Raw genomic sequence first — 15,190 nt, forward strand, 5'->3', positions numbered from 1 at the left:
CTGGCCCTCTCTAGTCTCAAATGAAGTCACTAATGAGTAGACAGATCATTACACTCACGCCATTGAAGCTCTGCTTCTGGTGGATGAATCAATGCTCCAATGGGATCTCCATTAATTTAGACCCAAGATGATTAAGAGCTGTCAACATGTCAGCACTATCACAGGCAGGGACAAGTCCTCAAAACAATCATATTCTCTTGGGGTGAGGAACAAGGCAGTCATTTCTGACAAGATAGACCACAACTATTAAAGATAACGAGTGTAATTTCCACAGAATACTCTTCTGAAAATATTAAATACATTTTACATCTAAACTGATTATTTATTTACAACTCAAAATTATGTATTATCCCCTAATTCTCAATAATACTTTCTAAAGTACAACTCTGGGGGAATATTAATATAAAGTCTTAATTTTACTTCATCTTAGAACTTCATGAAAACACATTAATATGTCACAAAATGTGTGGGAGCCCATGTGTGGCTCAGTTTCTATTTGGAGTCAATTCTGATTTAAAGAAGTCATGAGGTCAAGCCTGCCTGCTCTGCTTTTTCCAATAACCTTGAGGGCTGTGAGAGACTTCTGATTCAGCCTATGGGAAAGAGCATTTTGCCCACGAGAAAAATACTCTCTATCCAGTAGAAAGAATACTGCTGACACCAAACCTCAGGAACATCAAGACAGAAAGAGAGGCTGCTTCTGAGTAGCAAGTACATGTTAGAGAGGAGACTTCACACTCAAGGACAGGAATGATCTTGTGGTTGGATACTGACTGACTGTGCTGTGCTTTGTTCTGCGTTTGTATATAAACAATTCCTGAAATAAACTCTGGGCTGTCTGTTTTTGACATGACCAAACAGACCTCCCGATTCTATTCCATGTCTTCTGTCTCAGATTCTTTCATCTGACGTTCCTTTGGCTTTAACGACCCCCATTCCAGGTACCCTAGCTGGCTTTGTAGGAGTGGGCACCTACAAAAATGAAACAATTTAGAGACTGCTACAGAAGAAAAAAAAAGCAAACAAATCCATGTTCATTATCTGTTTGTTGTGAATATATTATAATACCTATTTTTGCATGTCTATACTATCTACCAAAATGGCTAGAGTAAGGTACATAAAAAAATTCTTCATTGCAATCCAAGAGATCTAAGACACAAGAAATTTAAAAATTCTTTATGCCCTTTTTGTGGCACGCATAGTATATTTGTATTTTCAATTGATATAACTTATATATTACCTTTTCAGTATTAAAAATAACAATGTTCCATAAGTAACTAACTAAGAAGATGAATTATCACCTATTAAAAAGAGAATACATTGAGCACAGCACTACATACATTTTGTGTCTTTGCCTCGTTAGCTTCACAACACAATGCTTTTCCCAGGGCAGAAACAAGGTGAGAGACGACTGCAAGATGAGCTCTGTGATTATGGAATCTTGAGCAGCGCCAGCTCACACAAAGTTAAATGGTGTTCTACATGGAACGTCTTGCAGTCTCCAGTGTGTGCAAATGCATTGCATACTGCCAAGTTCCCAGTGTTTCTTAACTACAGAGCTCCCTTCACAGGAAGGCCCTCTCGGAGATGCCATTCTTCAGAACATGCTATGGAAACCTTGCTTTGTGCGGAAAAAGGTGACTATTGCAGAAGAGGATGACTTCAATGATGGATTGTGGAGCCCATGGTTACCCTACCAGGATGATAGGCTTTTTTTTCCTTGCAAGGTTACACACATTTTGAAGGGAAGGGAGCCCAATGGCTGGAAAACTGATTTTGGTGGGGCAGAGGCATTTTTTTTCTCCCAGTTGGCAAATGCACAGGAACTCTGTGATGATGCAATAATCATAGCCTCATATGGTTGCCCTTATTTGCTAGGAACACTAGAAATTTGTGGGATGGAAAGAACCCCAGACATACAAACTCAGATGTTTGCATTCATATAAAAACATGAATAATTGTCATTAAATACACCAAAATGTATAAACAGTCACTCTTATGTTTTGGATATGAAGTATCTAATCAACAAAGTTTATTTATTGTAAGGTTGGTCCCCAGGTTGGTAGGTTCTGAAATTGTTAGGAGATAGAGGCTAGCCAGAAGAAGTAGGTCATAGGAACATATCCTGAGATCTATATCTTGTCCTGCCCTCCCCCTCAGTCTCTCTTTTTCTTTTTCTCTTCTCTTCCATGAGGCAAAGTGACTCTTCTATTACAAATTCTTGCTACTATGATGCTCTCCCAAGACACATGGGACAAAAACAAACAAACAAAAAACAAGCAACAACAACAAAAACAATCCCATGGACTCCTTCAGAAGCTGAACCAAATCATATCTTTCCTCCTTTAATTAGATGGTCAAAGAGTCCCTTACATGGGCTCAAAAGTCACCAACAGAATCACTGCTTTCTATGCACACAAGTCAAGAAGACAAAGAAGAAAAAAGATAAATGGGAAATGACTTATTTATTTTATTCAAAGCATACATTGTGGTGAACATGTGGATAATAATAAGACAGAGGGACAAGGTCTCTGTCGTTACACAGCTGCCACTTAGGGAGTCTTGGGTTGTCTTTATGCTGTCACTAATTTGTTTCATGGCCTCAAATAAATCACACAAAATCCAGGCCTCCATCTCTTCATATTTGAAATAGCCATTAGACCTGTCATTCCTATGCATTTTAGTCATAAAGACTTGATCTGAACAAGAGAAAGGAAAGTGTTTATCATGTGTCAGAGGCCCTGTGACTCAGAGTGAGTGTCAATGATAAGTAGAGTGGTGTGAACATCTATAAAAGGGAAACTAGCTTAAACTGCCACGCCCGAACCGGAATGAAGAGTCATTCATGTGCTGAGGACGAGTAAGCTAATATGGAAGGTCAATGTCAATTAGGGGAGACAATCTCTAGAGGCTGGATTATACAGGCCATATTCCTGCATGGTATGGCAGTCAAAATTCTGAGCGACCTGGCAAGGCTCAGTTTGCACCTTCCACACAGAAGGTGGTCACCTAGCCTTTGATAGTGAGACAAACTGACATCATCCAAAGCAAGTGGCCAGGATATACTAATGTTGTTCTACACCTTCTGTTGTAATTTAGGAGGTCTCCTGGGAAAGAGATTTTTTTTTTTTCAGTTTACGTGACAGAGCAGGCATAGGTATGGATGTGATCAAAGTTATTCTCGCTGCTACCTAGGAAACAGAGAGTTAAGGTACTTCCCCCTCAGCTTAAGTTTTGATATAAAAGCTGTTTGGAGAATAAATGCAGGTGATTTTCAGAATGTGAACTCAGGATTTTATGAAGGAGCACTAAGAACTCTCTCCTGATAAAGTCATGAAAGTTGTGTTTTCATTCCCACTCCTCCACTCTGGGACGAGAAATAATTTAGGTCTTGGCTGGTCCCGGCCCCGACCACAATCAATGTGGGACACTAAATGTGGCGAGTCAGTGGTAGAAAAGGAAGAATAGGACACCGTTTGCAGATCAAGACTCCCTTCACAGGTCATGACTCAGCAGGCAAGTCGGAGGCTGAGTGAGGAAGACATCTACAGTGTGGAGGATTTGGCTAGGGCATGTGTAAGGAGCAAGGGCACCCACACACGGATGTGGGCAGCAGAAACAATAGTAGTAGTTACATGTAGGTCAAGCAGGCAAGCAAATGAACAATGAAGCCAACTACTTCTGAACTTTCTGAGTTGTGTAGGTTTTGTTGACTTTCTGAGTTGTGGAGATTTTGTTGACTTCCTGGATTGTATAGGTTTGTTTTTTTAATATATATTTATTTATTATGCATACAATATTCTGTCTGTGTGTATGTCTGCAGGCCAGAAGAGGGCACCAGACCTCATTACAGATGGTTGTGAGCCACCATGTGGTTGCCGGGAATTGAACTCAGGACCTTTGGAAGAGCAGGCAATGCTCTTAATCACTGAACCATCTCTCCAGCCCGATTGTATAGGTTTTTGTTAACCTCCTGAGTCATGTGTCTGTCCTGCCTTCGGGAGGTAATGTTGAGATAAAAATAACTGTAAAGCACTGTCTATCCTATTGTTTGTAGCTCTCTGGAGAACTAATATCAGGAATACTTTGCAATAAATATCAAGCATGTTGAAAGACAAGAGGCCCATGAACCCAGAAAGCTTAAAAAGAGTATGAAAATCAAAGACACTGGAGGAATCTATGATTTAGATAAAGAGCAACTGTGTTAGTTTGCTTTCTGTTGTTGTGATAAGACAGAGAGTGACCATGACCAAGACATAACATGGGGAGAAATGAGCTTTATTTTGACTTACAGTTTCAGAGGGATGAGAATCCATTGTGTTGGAGCAGCAAGCCACAGGCTCAGACACAGAACAGTTATAGAAAGCTGAGAGCGCACAAATGTCAGCAAAAAGCAAACAGCTAACAGGTACTGGGGCAAGACTCTATGCGCCCACAGTCTGGCCCCAATGGACTTCTTCCAGCAAGGCTCTCCCAAAGGCTTCACAACTTCCTCACAACCAGCTGGATACCATGCATTCAATTATGGGAGCCTACAAAGGGCATCTCTCATCTAAACCACCACCGCTGCTATATTAAAGGTACCAAAAAGCATGCAGACATCACTGATCAACAGATGATTTTCACTACAAGTGCGAACACTACCTCTCTGAGGGCTGTTATAACGACAGCAGGACAGACTGAGGAAACACATCAACTTGCTGGAACCACAAAACGGTATAAATGTATATCCAAACCAAGTTTCCAAAAAGTTTTGCATGGAAGATGATGCATCTCATGTTTGGTAAAAATCTGGGGGATGATATCTTTATTCTTCATATTTACTGAGTACCCTCAATATATCATTTCTCAGATCAAATGAATGTTTATCTCTTTTTACATCTAAATCATTAAGTTCAAAACTAATGTTAAAGCGATGGGAATCTATCAACTTCTCAGGATGCTTTAATGAAATATCATAAGTTGAATATCTTAAAGAACAGAGATTAATGCCTCAAAGCACTTGAGACTAGAAACTGAAGATCTTGGTGCTGGACAAATCGTGTTCCTTTGGAAGGTGCTAGGCAGAGATCTATCTGGTCCTTTTCTGCCTCCAAGTTTCTGGTGTTTGCTGCCAATTGTTGCTGTTTTTTGATTTTTGACTTGCTGGTACATCATACTGAAATAGATCTTTACGATCACATTATCTTCTCAATCTCCCTTAATTTTCCCTTTCTATAAGGACATTTGTCATATTGAGCTGAAGATTTCCTTCTCCAGTGGTTATAGGTTTCACCATACCTAAAATATGGTGACACTCTGAGGTATGTGGGTAGAGGCTAGGTCTTCAAAATAGGAAGTAGAGGAAGTTGGGAGATAATTGGATCTATAACAGTGGATTTCTGTATTAAAAATTAATATATAAGTTTTAAAATTAGTCTAAATTTTACCTCTATATTTAAGCAATAATTTTATTTAACTCTTGAGAATTTCGTATAAGTATTTTAATCATGTCCATTCTCTAGTCCCCTTCTCTAGCTCCTCCTAGAATCCCCAAATTGTCTCCCACCAACTCCATGCTCCTTTCTAAACCAAACTTGGTGGATTAGTGGTGCACATATGCTCACGGGTATGGGGCCATTCAATGGAGCACGGGCAACCCCTACCCTGGGCTGTACTGTCTTTGCCCCATGAAGCCATTGACTGTCAACAGCTATTCAGCTAGGAGTGGGGCCTGGTGTGCCCGTCTCCAAAATCCATACTGGAACGTTTCTCTGATTTGACATATGCTGGTCTTATGTAGGCAGCCACAGGACTGTGAGTTCAGGAGTGCAGTGGTCCTGCTTCATCTAAATTGACGATAGTCTTCCTTGGCCTCCGACTCCTTCAGGCTATCTCTCAGCCTTTTCACCACGTACTCGAGGGGATGGGGTCGCACAGTAAGGTGATACAGACGGCCATTTAGGACAGAGTACTCTGTAGTCACCTTTTCTTGAGAGTTTGTATTAACTGCCTCTCCCTGCAAAAAGAAGGTTTTAGGATGAAGGCCAAGAGTTGCACTAACCCATGAGCATTGAAATAGGAGGTGGTTTTATACTGTCACTTAGCAAAATAGTAGCGGTAGGACCTCCCTTAGGTTGTATGACCTCCCCAGCTACAGGTTCTTGGTCTGGTTTATAGTATGACACATTAATTACGTCCTGTTTGAAATGGGCCCATAATCCAATCATAAAAGTAGTTAACCCCATAACATTAATGCTACCATCTCACTAATGGCATATTCCGTCAGGCTGGCTGTTAGTAGTTTACAGGAGCAGACTTGGGTCAGATTCTTAAGGACTTTTCTCCCTCATCAGCTTGCTAGCACCTTCTGGTGCCATGAAAGCTAGCCAGATGGAGGAAACTTCCAGTTCATTACTAGCTTGAAACGTCCGTGTCCTGTCACAAAAGCATCTTCAGCAACAGACCTGTGGGCCACCAAGAGTAACAGCAACAGCGGGTGTTGTTTCAGTGAACTGGCTTATTTGGGTGTAGGGAGGAATTTCCACTTAGGAGCGTTTTCCCACACTCTACCACTAGAGGGGAGCATCATTACTTTTGTCTTTTCCTCTGGTAATCCTATTCTGTAGCACCTTTCAGGCCTCATCCGCTTACCATTGTGTAAACTATCAGAACACAGATGTGCAAAAAATTAAAGCAACTTCTTGCACTGGAGTGGGAATTGATTTTTATAATTCTTTCTTAAGTCCCTGACTTTGAAGGGGTGGGAAGTAGAAAAACATGTGGTGGAAAGATGGATGTTACCCAAGCACCGCTGTCCTTACCATCTCTCTCCCGAACCTCTGGTTCAAACGCCAGAGAAGTCGAAGCTAGCTGGTGGCTTTCCTTTTGAATCAGATACAATGAGATAAACAAGTTCCCCTGAGAAGTAGCAGCCATCATAATTCACTAGGAACCTTGAAAGTGGAAGAGCGCCCCCTTCTGGTGCTAGACGATGTTTCCTCCTGTGAGCCTGGAGAGATTTTTGAACCAACATCAACACTGATTCTGGGGTTCTTTCCTAAAGGCTAGTGGATATTGGTGAATTGCCACGTGTGATGTTTAGACTTATTTAAGGCTGGCTCAGAGGGAGGGGGGACCCTTCCTTGTCTCAGGTCCCAGCGTGTTTGTGTCCTCTAGATCTCCCTGTTCTAGGGTACCCTTAACTCTGGACAAACAGCTAAGGATTTTAAAACATTGTGCTCTTCTCACGTGCCCCCCCTCCCGGCGAAGCAATTGTGATAGAGGGCTCTGCACCTTGCCTGAGCATAACAGTGGAGTTGTCCCTGACCATATGAGCTAGGGGACCCCGATCTGAGGGCTGGAGATCAGGAGCACTGGCCCCACTCCTTGTTGCAGGCTGCACTGGGTGAGCTAGCCAAGCTGTGCTGGAGAGTTCAACTGGATAGTGACAATGAGGGAAAGCGAATGAGCCGACAGCACAGCTACCACTTAGGTCCAGAACCAGGGCTATGAGCTGGACCACCCCAACAGCCACCGAATCTGTGAACTGGTGGAGCAACCAAAATAGCAGGATCTCCGTGACACAGGACGACAGCAGGATATCCGAGAGGAGCCGCAGTGAGAGCCCATTATCGGTGGGGTGGTGTAGCAGAAAGCAGAGGCCTCGAGCCAGACCTATGACTTGTGGCAACGAACACTTGCAAGTAAAGATGAGTGGACTCATGGGCAAACTGTGTATCTCTACGGGCCTCACTACAGCTTCTGCAATAGAGTCTTCTTTTATTGTTCTTTTTGTCTTGTTTCTTTCTTTTGTTTTTTCTTTTAGCTTTGGTTTTCTTTGGGGGTGTTGCAAGGGCAGAGGGGGCGTTCGAGGAGACAGGGAGATAAGTGGGATCAGAATGCATCATGTAAAATCCATAAAGAATCAATAAAAGTAAAATTAAACAAACGACAAACAAAAACCCGACTGTGTCCTTGAGAACAGCGGAAAGGAGATACTCTTTCCAAAAGAGATTGCTCTTGTCTGTCCCGTCCCGTGGTATTAAAGAAACCTACAGAGATGAGCAAACAGAAGCTCACTGGTAAGAAGACAACCTCCCTGTTGGGAACTCAATGAACTCAATGAAGCTTCCCTAGAGCATTTCTGTGGGCTGTTATAAGCTCCAGATATAATAATGCCACCTCTGTTTGCTCTCAGTCAGCTCACCCTGACAATCTTTGTCATATGCTGCCACCTGCCTTGATGTTTTGCAATATAGCTGCTGCCTTTGTCCATAGGACAATATTTGTTCTTGCTCTCTTATGTCTGCTCTTTGTTTACTGAATGCACACTTTCCAAACTGGAAATACGGATATCACATATTGTTTTGTGGACCATAGGGAACATTAGCTTTTAGGGGCCACCTTCCCTTCTATGCCCATAGGGCCTCTCTACTGTAGCAGTGGGCAGAAGATTCCTTAGCTGAAATAGTGGAGAGGGAAGAGTATGGTCTTCTTCAGCCCTACAGCGTCATGACAAGGAGCATTTTATTTCCAATGACAGAGGTTGCAAAGCATGTGACTCAGTTGGCTTAATCTCTGGGCTTTAGAGATAGTGATGGGAGAAGGAAGTCTGCAGTAGCAGGGGGAAATGTTGCAAACACAGCCTTAAGGTTGTGTTCTTTAAAGAACCTTCAAAACTAACCTGAGGTGGATGGCAGGAGGGTGGTTAATAAAATACAGATAAGGAATTAACATGGTCAGTTGTTAGGTTTGGAGTCCAACATAAAGCATAGTTGTACAACTAATTAAAAATCAGGCTAAGACAACTTAATTTTAGCTCTCAGCATCAAAACTCTGAGTGTAGTGCTAATGAACTTAGGCTCTCTCTAGGAGACAAAGGGAACATGAAGCTATAGCTAAGCAGGGGATAAGTTGTTCCATCCTAAATTGCTACGGCCTTCTGTTGGTTTCATGAAGGTATCCCCTGTATGTTTTGGATTCAATGCATTGTGCCTTCAGACCCAATCCACAAATAGGGAGTGGTTTCACGTCCACTTCTAGACATTTGTCAAGCCTTCCTCCACACCCTTTCAGTACATTTGATAACAGGCTAGTAGACTCAAAATGAGGGGATGAAAAACATCAGGACCAATTTATTATTTTCATTTTAATATTTGTTTAGTCATAGGCTCTCTTCTGTAAGTCACATACACCCTCAAATGTATATAGACACCGCTTCAAGCCAGTTAGTGCTGTAACTAGTGAGAGCCAGCCTCTTCACTGGATAATTCAAAGGTGAGTGTACTACAAGTTATGTAGATATAGCACTTTAATAGATGAGAAGTTAGCGGTCCTATCAGACAGGAAATGTACATGTGGAGAATACAGGATTACACCAAGTTCACAAGTCTTTATACCTCAAAGATGATACATTTAAATCTCATATTTAGATACACATGTGTATAATTGGGATGGTTTCTTACTTATCTCAATTCTGGGTGCTTTGTGCACTGCAACATTTTGAGAGAACACCCTCTGTGTGTGTCCTCCTGTAGGCTGCCAGAGAATCCCAGAGAAGCTAACACGTAAAACACATTATGCCCACCATCACCCCTTGAGCATTTGACATCCACAGAGTGGGAGATGAGGGTTGGGACCAGGCTCTCATTGTAGCTCCTCTTGCCTTCTGTGTAAGATTAAAGAGGAAGGTCTTCTGCATAAGTCTGTTCTCCAGGGAAGCTTGTCACCTTTAGGCCTAAAATTAATGGCTAAGCAATAATAGAATCTCGAGTGACATGAAAGGCTGCAGAACTGGACTGGACAGTCCACTCCCTATACTCAGAGGGTTGGGACACAACCTGCGTGAAGGATTTGACACTTGGCACAAACAGAATTCAGGTTATGTGCTATGAGAGTCACTGTTAAAGGCCCTGGCCCATTCGTCACCTTTGGCTTTAATATCTCACAGTCATTTGTCTGTCATAAACAAACTCATTTCTTCACAAGTCCATTTTAGCATAGAAAAGCCATAGAATAAAGAACAGAAATAAAGGGATGACAACCATGACACTTGGTGCCCTGTGTTAAAGGATTGCCAAAGACGTGTCCAGAATTGTAGATGCCTGTAATTTTAAAATAATTTTGTCTGTTCAGATTTATAACTGGTTTACAGATGTACAATTGATTACTAAATTTGGGATCATAGTTCTACAAAATTATACCATGTCCATAACACTATTGGAATATTCAGAAAGATTTAAATTTCTTCAACTTTACTAATAAGTTTAACAATCTAGGTCTGTAAAAACAATAAAGGCTTAAGAAAATTTGTTGGTGAAAATAAAGATATGTAAAATATTTAGTTGGTCACTACAAATGAATTTGAAGGTTTAAAGAAAAAATCTATTATTTAAGTCTCAAAGTAAACCACTTAAAACTTGGGGGTTAAATTTTTTCTGTGCTTAAAATTGGAGCAGCAGAGATGGGGAGTTTCAGGCTACTGCCCTTACCGAGCATGGGAAAGGCTCCAAGTTGGATCCTCACCAATGCAATACTTAAATAGAAACAGATGTTTTCAAATTTAATTTAAAAGGACTCAATTTTGAGATTTTTTTTAAGTAGGTGAATCTAGAAGCCTAATTATTCCATCCATTAAACAACTCTTGAAGGCACACATCCCTCTACACATAGAGCAACACTACCTTTCCCTTGCCATTGATTTTGTGGAAGTTCGGATTTTCGTATGTCTGGCCTCTATTCTTTTGCTTTTCTTTATCTGACTTTAACAGAATACAAACTTTTGGGGTTTATTCCCCATATATATTAACTTTTCTTTTATCAATTCTAGCAATCATTTACTTGTGCTTGGGAGAGATCCGTCCTTACTTTGATTTCTGGTTTTTCCTGTAATACAGTGAATTGCGACCTCACCTAATTCAAAGGAGAATTAGCACCTTGATAATCTCCTATAGTGATGGGGGTGATATCAAGGTAAGCACCTTGATAATCTTTTATAGTGATGGGGTGATATCAAGGTTAATAAAAGTACAGTCAGGATCTGGCCTCCCATTTCAAGATGCAGTAAGGGCTGCAATTGCTAGGGTGAGGAAATTGGGAATGAGAAAGAGCATGGAAGAGCTGGTGCCCTGCCAACAGCGAAGGTAACAGCCCCCCTCGCTCACAGTTCTGTCTGCACAGCCAGTGCACAATTCCTGCTGACTGATTTCAAGGGTTTCTTCTCTGGCTTATGGTGATGTAGCCTGAGATACTAGTGAAGGAGAAACAGCAAAACTTCAGAAACTGAGCCTTCAGGTTTGAGACAGCTAAGACAATGCAGGGAGTAAAGGGGGTGGGATTTCCATCTCTGTCCTGTCTTTGATGAAGTCTTGTCCTGGCACAGTCTAATCCTTTGGAAACATACACACCATAATTTTACTTAAAGATGGAACATGGGTGCCATTTTTCTTCATAAAAAGACCTTTGGGGAAGGACCCTTGGGAAATGTCAGTGATGCACCTCCTCCCCATTCTGGGTTCTCCTTCCTAGATTTATCTTTCTTCATGTCACTGATTGCCTTGATTTATAGTTTTACATTTTTCTTTGCTGTTGCCTGGTTCTCTCCCAGGAATGTATGTCTGATGGAGACAGCAACTCTGGCTTGAGCATCGTTCTGTTCTTAGCTTACCGAACACTTCCTAGCCTTTGGAAATGGGATAACAAACACCTGGTGAATGAATGCCTCCATTTCTATCCACTCCACAGGCTGATAAACATGACAGACTGTTTTCCTCATCTCACCTCTGGTCTAGAGTAGAAACACTTAATACTTTTGTTATACTTGTCATTAATTTGGGCAACTTACTGAAATAGATTTTTTGATAAACCAAAATCTTTATAGCTTCTAAGAATGGACTGAGACTTTCTGGCACAGGATGAAGGAAATACATAAAAGACTTTCCTATTTGAGATCCCAGTTAGTAAAATATCTAGTAAGATTTTTCATGCTGTTCCAAAAACAGTATTCATAAAACACAACCTCAACAGTATAGTCATACAATTTCAAGAGAAGTTTTATTTCAGGAGCTGTACGAAACATCCCCAAACTAGTCTAAGACCCAGATGTTTTGAGAACTCTGAGTTACAACTTACTTATATAGGTCTCTGGGTTCGAGCCTGGAGAAGTAGTGATCTCTGCATGTAGATTATCAGTGACTTCTGTCTCAACTAACTGCACTGACTGTTGACCTGTTGATCTGAAACTCAAATGTGACAGCCACAGTGTGTTGTTAGACCCTTAACTCTGGACACACATGGGTAGAACATGATCCCCAGAGGACCATGACACATTGGTACCTCATACTTCAAAGTGCTCAAGACACACCTTTGGTCACTTCCATCTGTCATTTTAAAAGCTATGTAACAAAATGAACACTCCCAGTTCATGGGCCTGAAGAATATAATCTTCTCTCTTTAGGATCCCTGTATTGTGTATATGATGGGACAGCTTCTAGGTTTGTTGGAGTTCTAGAATGCCGGGGAACCTTCCAGGTTTCATTGTCTGTGTTTCAGCTGTGTGGGCACAGAGGCCATGTCACTTCCTCCAAATTTAGTTCATCTCTCAGGATTCCTGCATCCTTTCCTTCTTCCATCACAGCAGACCTTTCTGTGCAACATTGTGTTAAGTTAGTTCTCCACTTGCTGACATTTGAGATTCATAAAATGTGATATTAGGAAAGGGTCTCTGTGTTTATTAAGTAAGTTTGACCTCTTGCTTTAGAGTGGAGAGTCATCTTTTTGGCTCTTTGACTATGGCCAAATGTAGAGAGGAAGATGCATTGGTTTATGAGAGATATGGAGGGGGGTTAAGAGTGAGAATTATTATATATATATATATATATATATATATATATATATTATATGATATATATCAATCACCACTGGGAGATTCTTGGCCTGCATGGCACAAGGCTCTGACTTTTTAGCCTAGGATTATATGCAGTGGTTCTCAACCTTCCTACTGTTGTAACCCTTAATACAGTTTCTCATGTTGTGATGACCCTGATCATAGAATTATTTTCATTGCTACTTCTTAACTGTAATTTTGCTATTGTTATGAATCATAATGTAAATATCTATGCTTTCTGATGGTCTTTTGGGGATCATGACTCACAAGTTGAGAACCACTGGTATAGAGGCATGTTGTTTAATCCTTTGTTTAACAGAGCAAATGGCATGGTAGTCTTTTGTTAATACCACAATGCCCCTTTCCTAGTCTCCAACGTCTTTGAAACCATGTATCTTAATGTCATTCACTTTTAGAAAGCTCACAGGAAGACTTCTGGTCTGCCTTTTGCATCAAGCTTTCCATATAAAAGTCTCAAAGAAAGGGATTTCTGTCCGTGTAGGTTTTTCTGTTATCATGCAAAGGTGAGATATATGTCAATAAAAAAATGAGGATTTGAGGTTTTTTCACAAAGGTGCACACATTCATTTATTTTTTCATTGTGGCCACAAGATAAACAAATAACATGCAACATTTAATGAATTACAAGCGATGACAAGGCTATGACTCTTTAAGGTATCCATCAGGAAAATAAAACAAATAATTTTCATAATATGAACATGAAACTATGCATAATTTTGGAAAAATGATTGCTCTTGAACACCACGACATGCATAATATGCAAACTGAATTTATCACCCAAGGTGCTCTCAAAGACATCAGAAAGTGAGACATTTATAAGTCCAACACTTTATCAAAACTGGAAATACAAACAACATGGAGTCAGCCTCAGACAGCTGTTCTTCAGACAAAGGTCAAGAAGGAAAGCCATGAACAAAGGCAAATGCAACAAGAGAAGACTTATTTAGAATGGGTGCCCATCAAAATCACACTTCCTCTTCAGATTCGTGTTCACGTTCAGCATTTTTCAGGAGTCCGACCTCTGAGGTGCAGCCCTTCCTAAGTCTAGATTTAATTAACCTGAGGAAGAAGAAAATCATCTCTGGTTACATGATATCAAGGGTCAAAACTTTACAACAATATGCAGATTATTCCCACAATGAATAGAGGCAGTCCCCAAAGTGAAATGATTTCTATGTGACTTGGAGATACTTGAAAAGGTGTATTGACTACAGCAATGTCTAAGTAAAAAGAAAAGACATGTCTCTCAAACGCATTATGAGATAGCTTAACTATGCAGAACTGTTTGTTTATAAAACCAGCAGGGGACTCTATTGACTGTGACAAATGAAACATTGGTGGAACATCTGCATCAAACCCACAACTACCTATGGATTGCAAAGAAACATCGTCTCCTTTAAGGAAGCACATGCCCTTTCCCTAGAGTGACAGACCAAGTGAAGGCATGTGTTAAGCCTGGGTTGAATTTCTCTTTATGAAAAGTTTCTTCAGTCTGTTTACATTCTGATTTTTACCGTCTCTCTCTTTCCATTAAGTTCTGGCCCATTCTATTCATACACTACGTCACTCCTGTGCTCTGGATCTTCACTGACTCCATCCCATTTGTTAGCATAACCCAAGCCAGAGTCAGAAGTGATCCTAACCTCTAACACTGACACATTTGACACAGCTCTGACATGTGGAGCAATCTGACAGGCCACGTGGCTCATCTATGAACAGAGGCTGCCCCCTCTTCTGCTACTGCCAACTAACACTAACGCGTCTAATAAACGGCAACGGGACAGAACCAACCACTTCTGTTGGTTCAACAGCCAAGAAAAACTGCTCAGTTGTTTGCCTCGATTGTTGACTATTGGTTTTGTTCATAGGTTCGGAACACTCCAAGCCACCTCCTCTTTGGAAGGCTGATTAAGGGTTGGAGAGTATTTGTGTGATCTTATAAAAGCCCACACATTCCTTCCACATAGCTCAACATCAGTCTGTGTAGGATGAAAGGGATTAATCAGCTATGTTCATTTCTGAAGACTCGTGTGGAAAATGAATGACTCGTGGCTGCTTACTGGGAATGAAATGTTAACATAGACCCAGTTACCCCTACTGCTTCCTGTTCTTTCTCTCTGGATTGTAGCTGCTGTGTTGTAAGCCATGAAGCTGAGACACATTCACACCCTTATAGGGTTCTAGGCATCTGTAGCCCACATGCAGAAATGGTTCTGTGAGGTAGGGTACGAGCTGGGGTAAGGAACTGCAGCCTGGCATTGTGGTGCACACCTTTAAACCAGCACTCGGGAGGCAGAGGCAGGC

The 15,190-nt window shown here is 41.1% G+C and overlaps 1 protein-coding gene across 2 annotated transcripts in view; it reads right to left on the reverse strand.

Annotated features, from left to right (window-relative positions):
* Positions 1-13,428: 13,428 nt before the first annotated feature.
* Tmem45a (transmembrane protein 45A) overlaps positions 13,429-15,190 on the reverse strand; it is a 75,826-nt gene continuing 74,064 nt past the window's right edge. For both annotated transcript variants that reach the window (XM_041673183.1, XM_041673184.1), the window contains exon 6: positions 13,429-13,945. In XM_041673183.1, coding sequence (XP_041529117.1) covers positions 13,852-13,945 — 94 coding nt within the window. In that variant the 3' untranslated portion in view covers positions 13,429-13,851. The remainder of the gene's footprint in view (positions 13,946-15,190) is intronic.

Source organism: Microtus oregoni, unplaced genomic scaffold (genome assembly GCF_018167655.1).
Source record: "Microtus oregoni isolate MIOR12 unplaced genomic scaffold, Mior012 000023F_ref0000262, whole genome shotgun sequence".
Lineage (NCBI taxonomy): Eukaryota > Metazoa > Chordata > Mammalia > Rodentia > Cricetidae > Microtus > Microtus oregoni.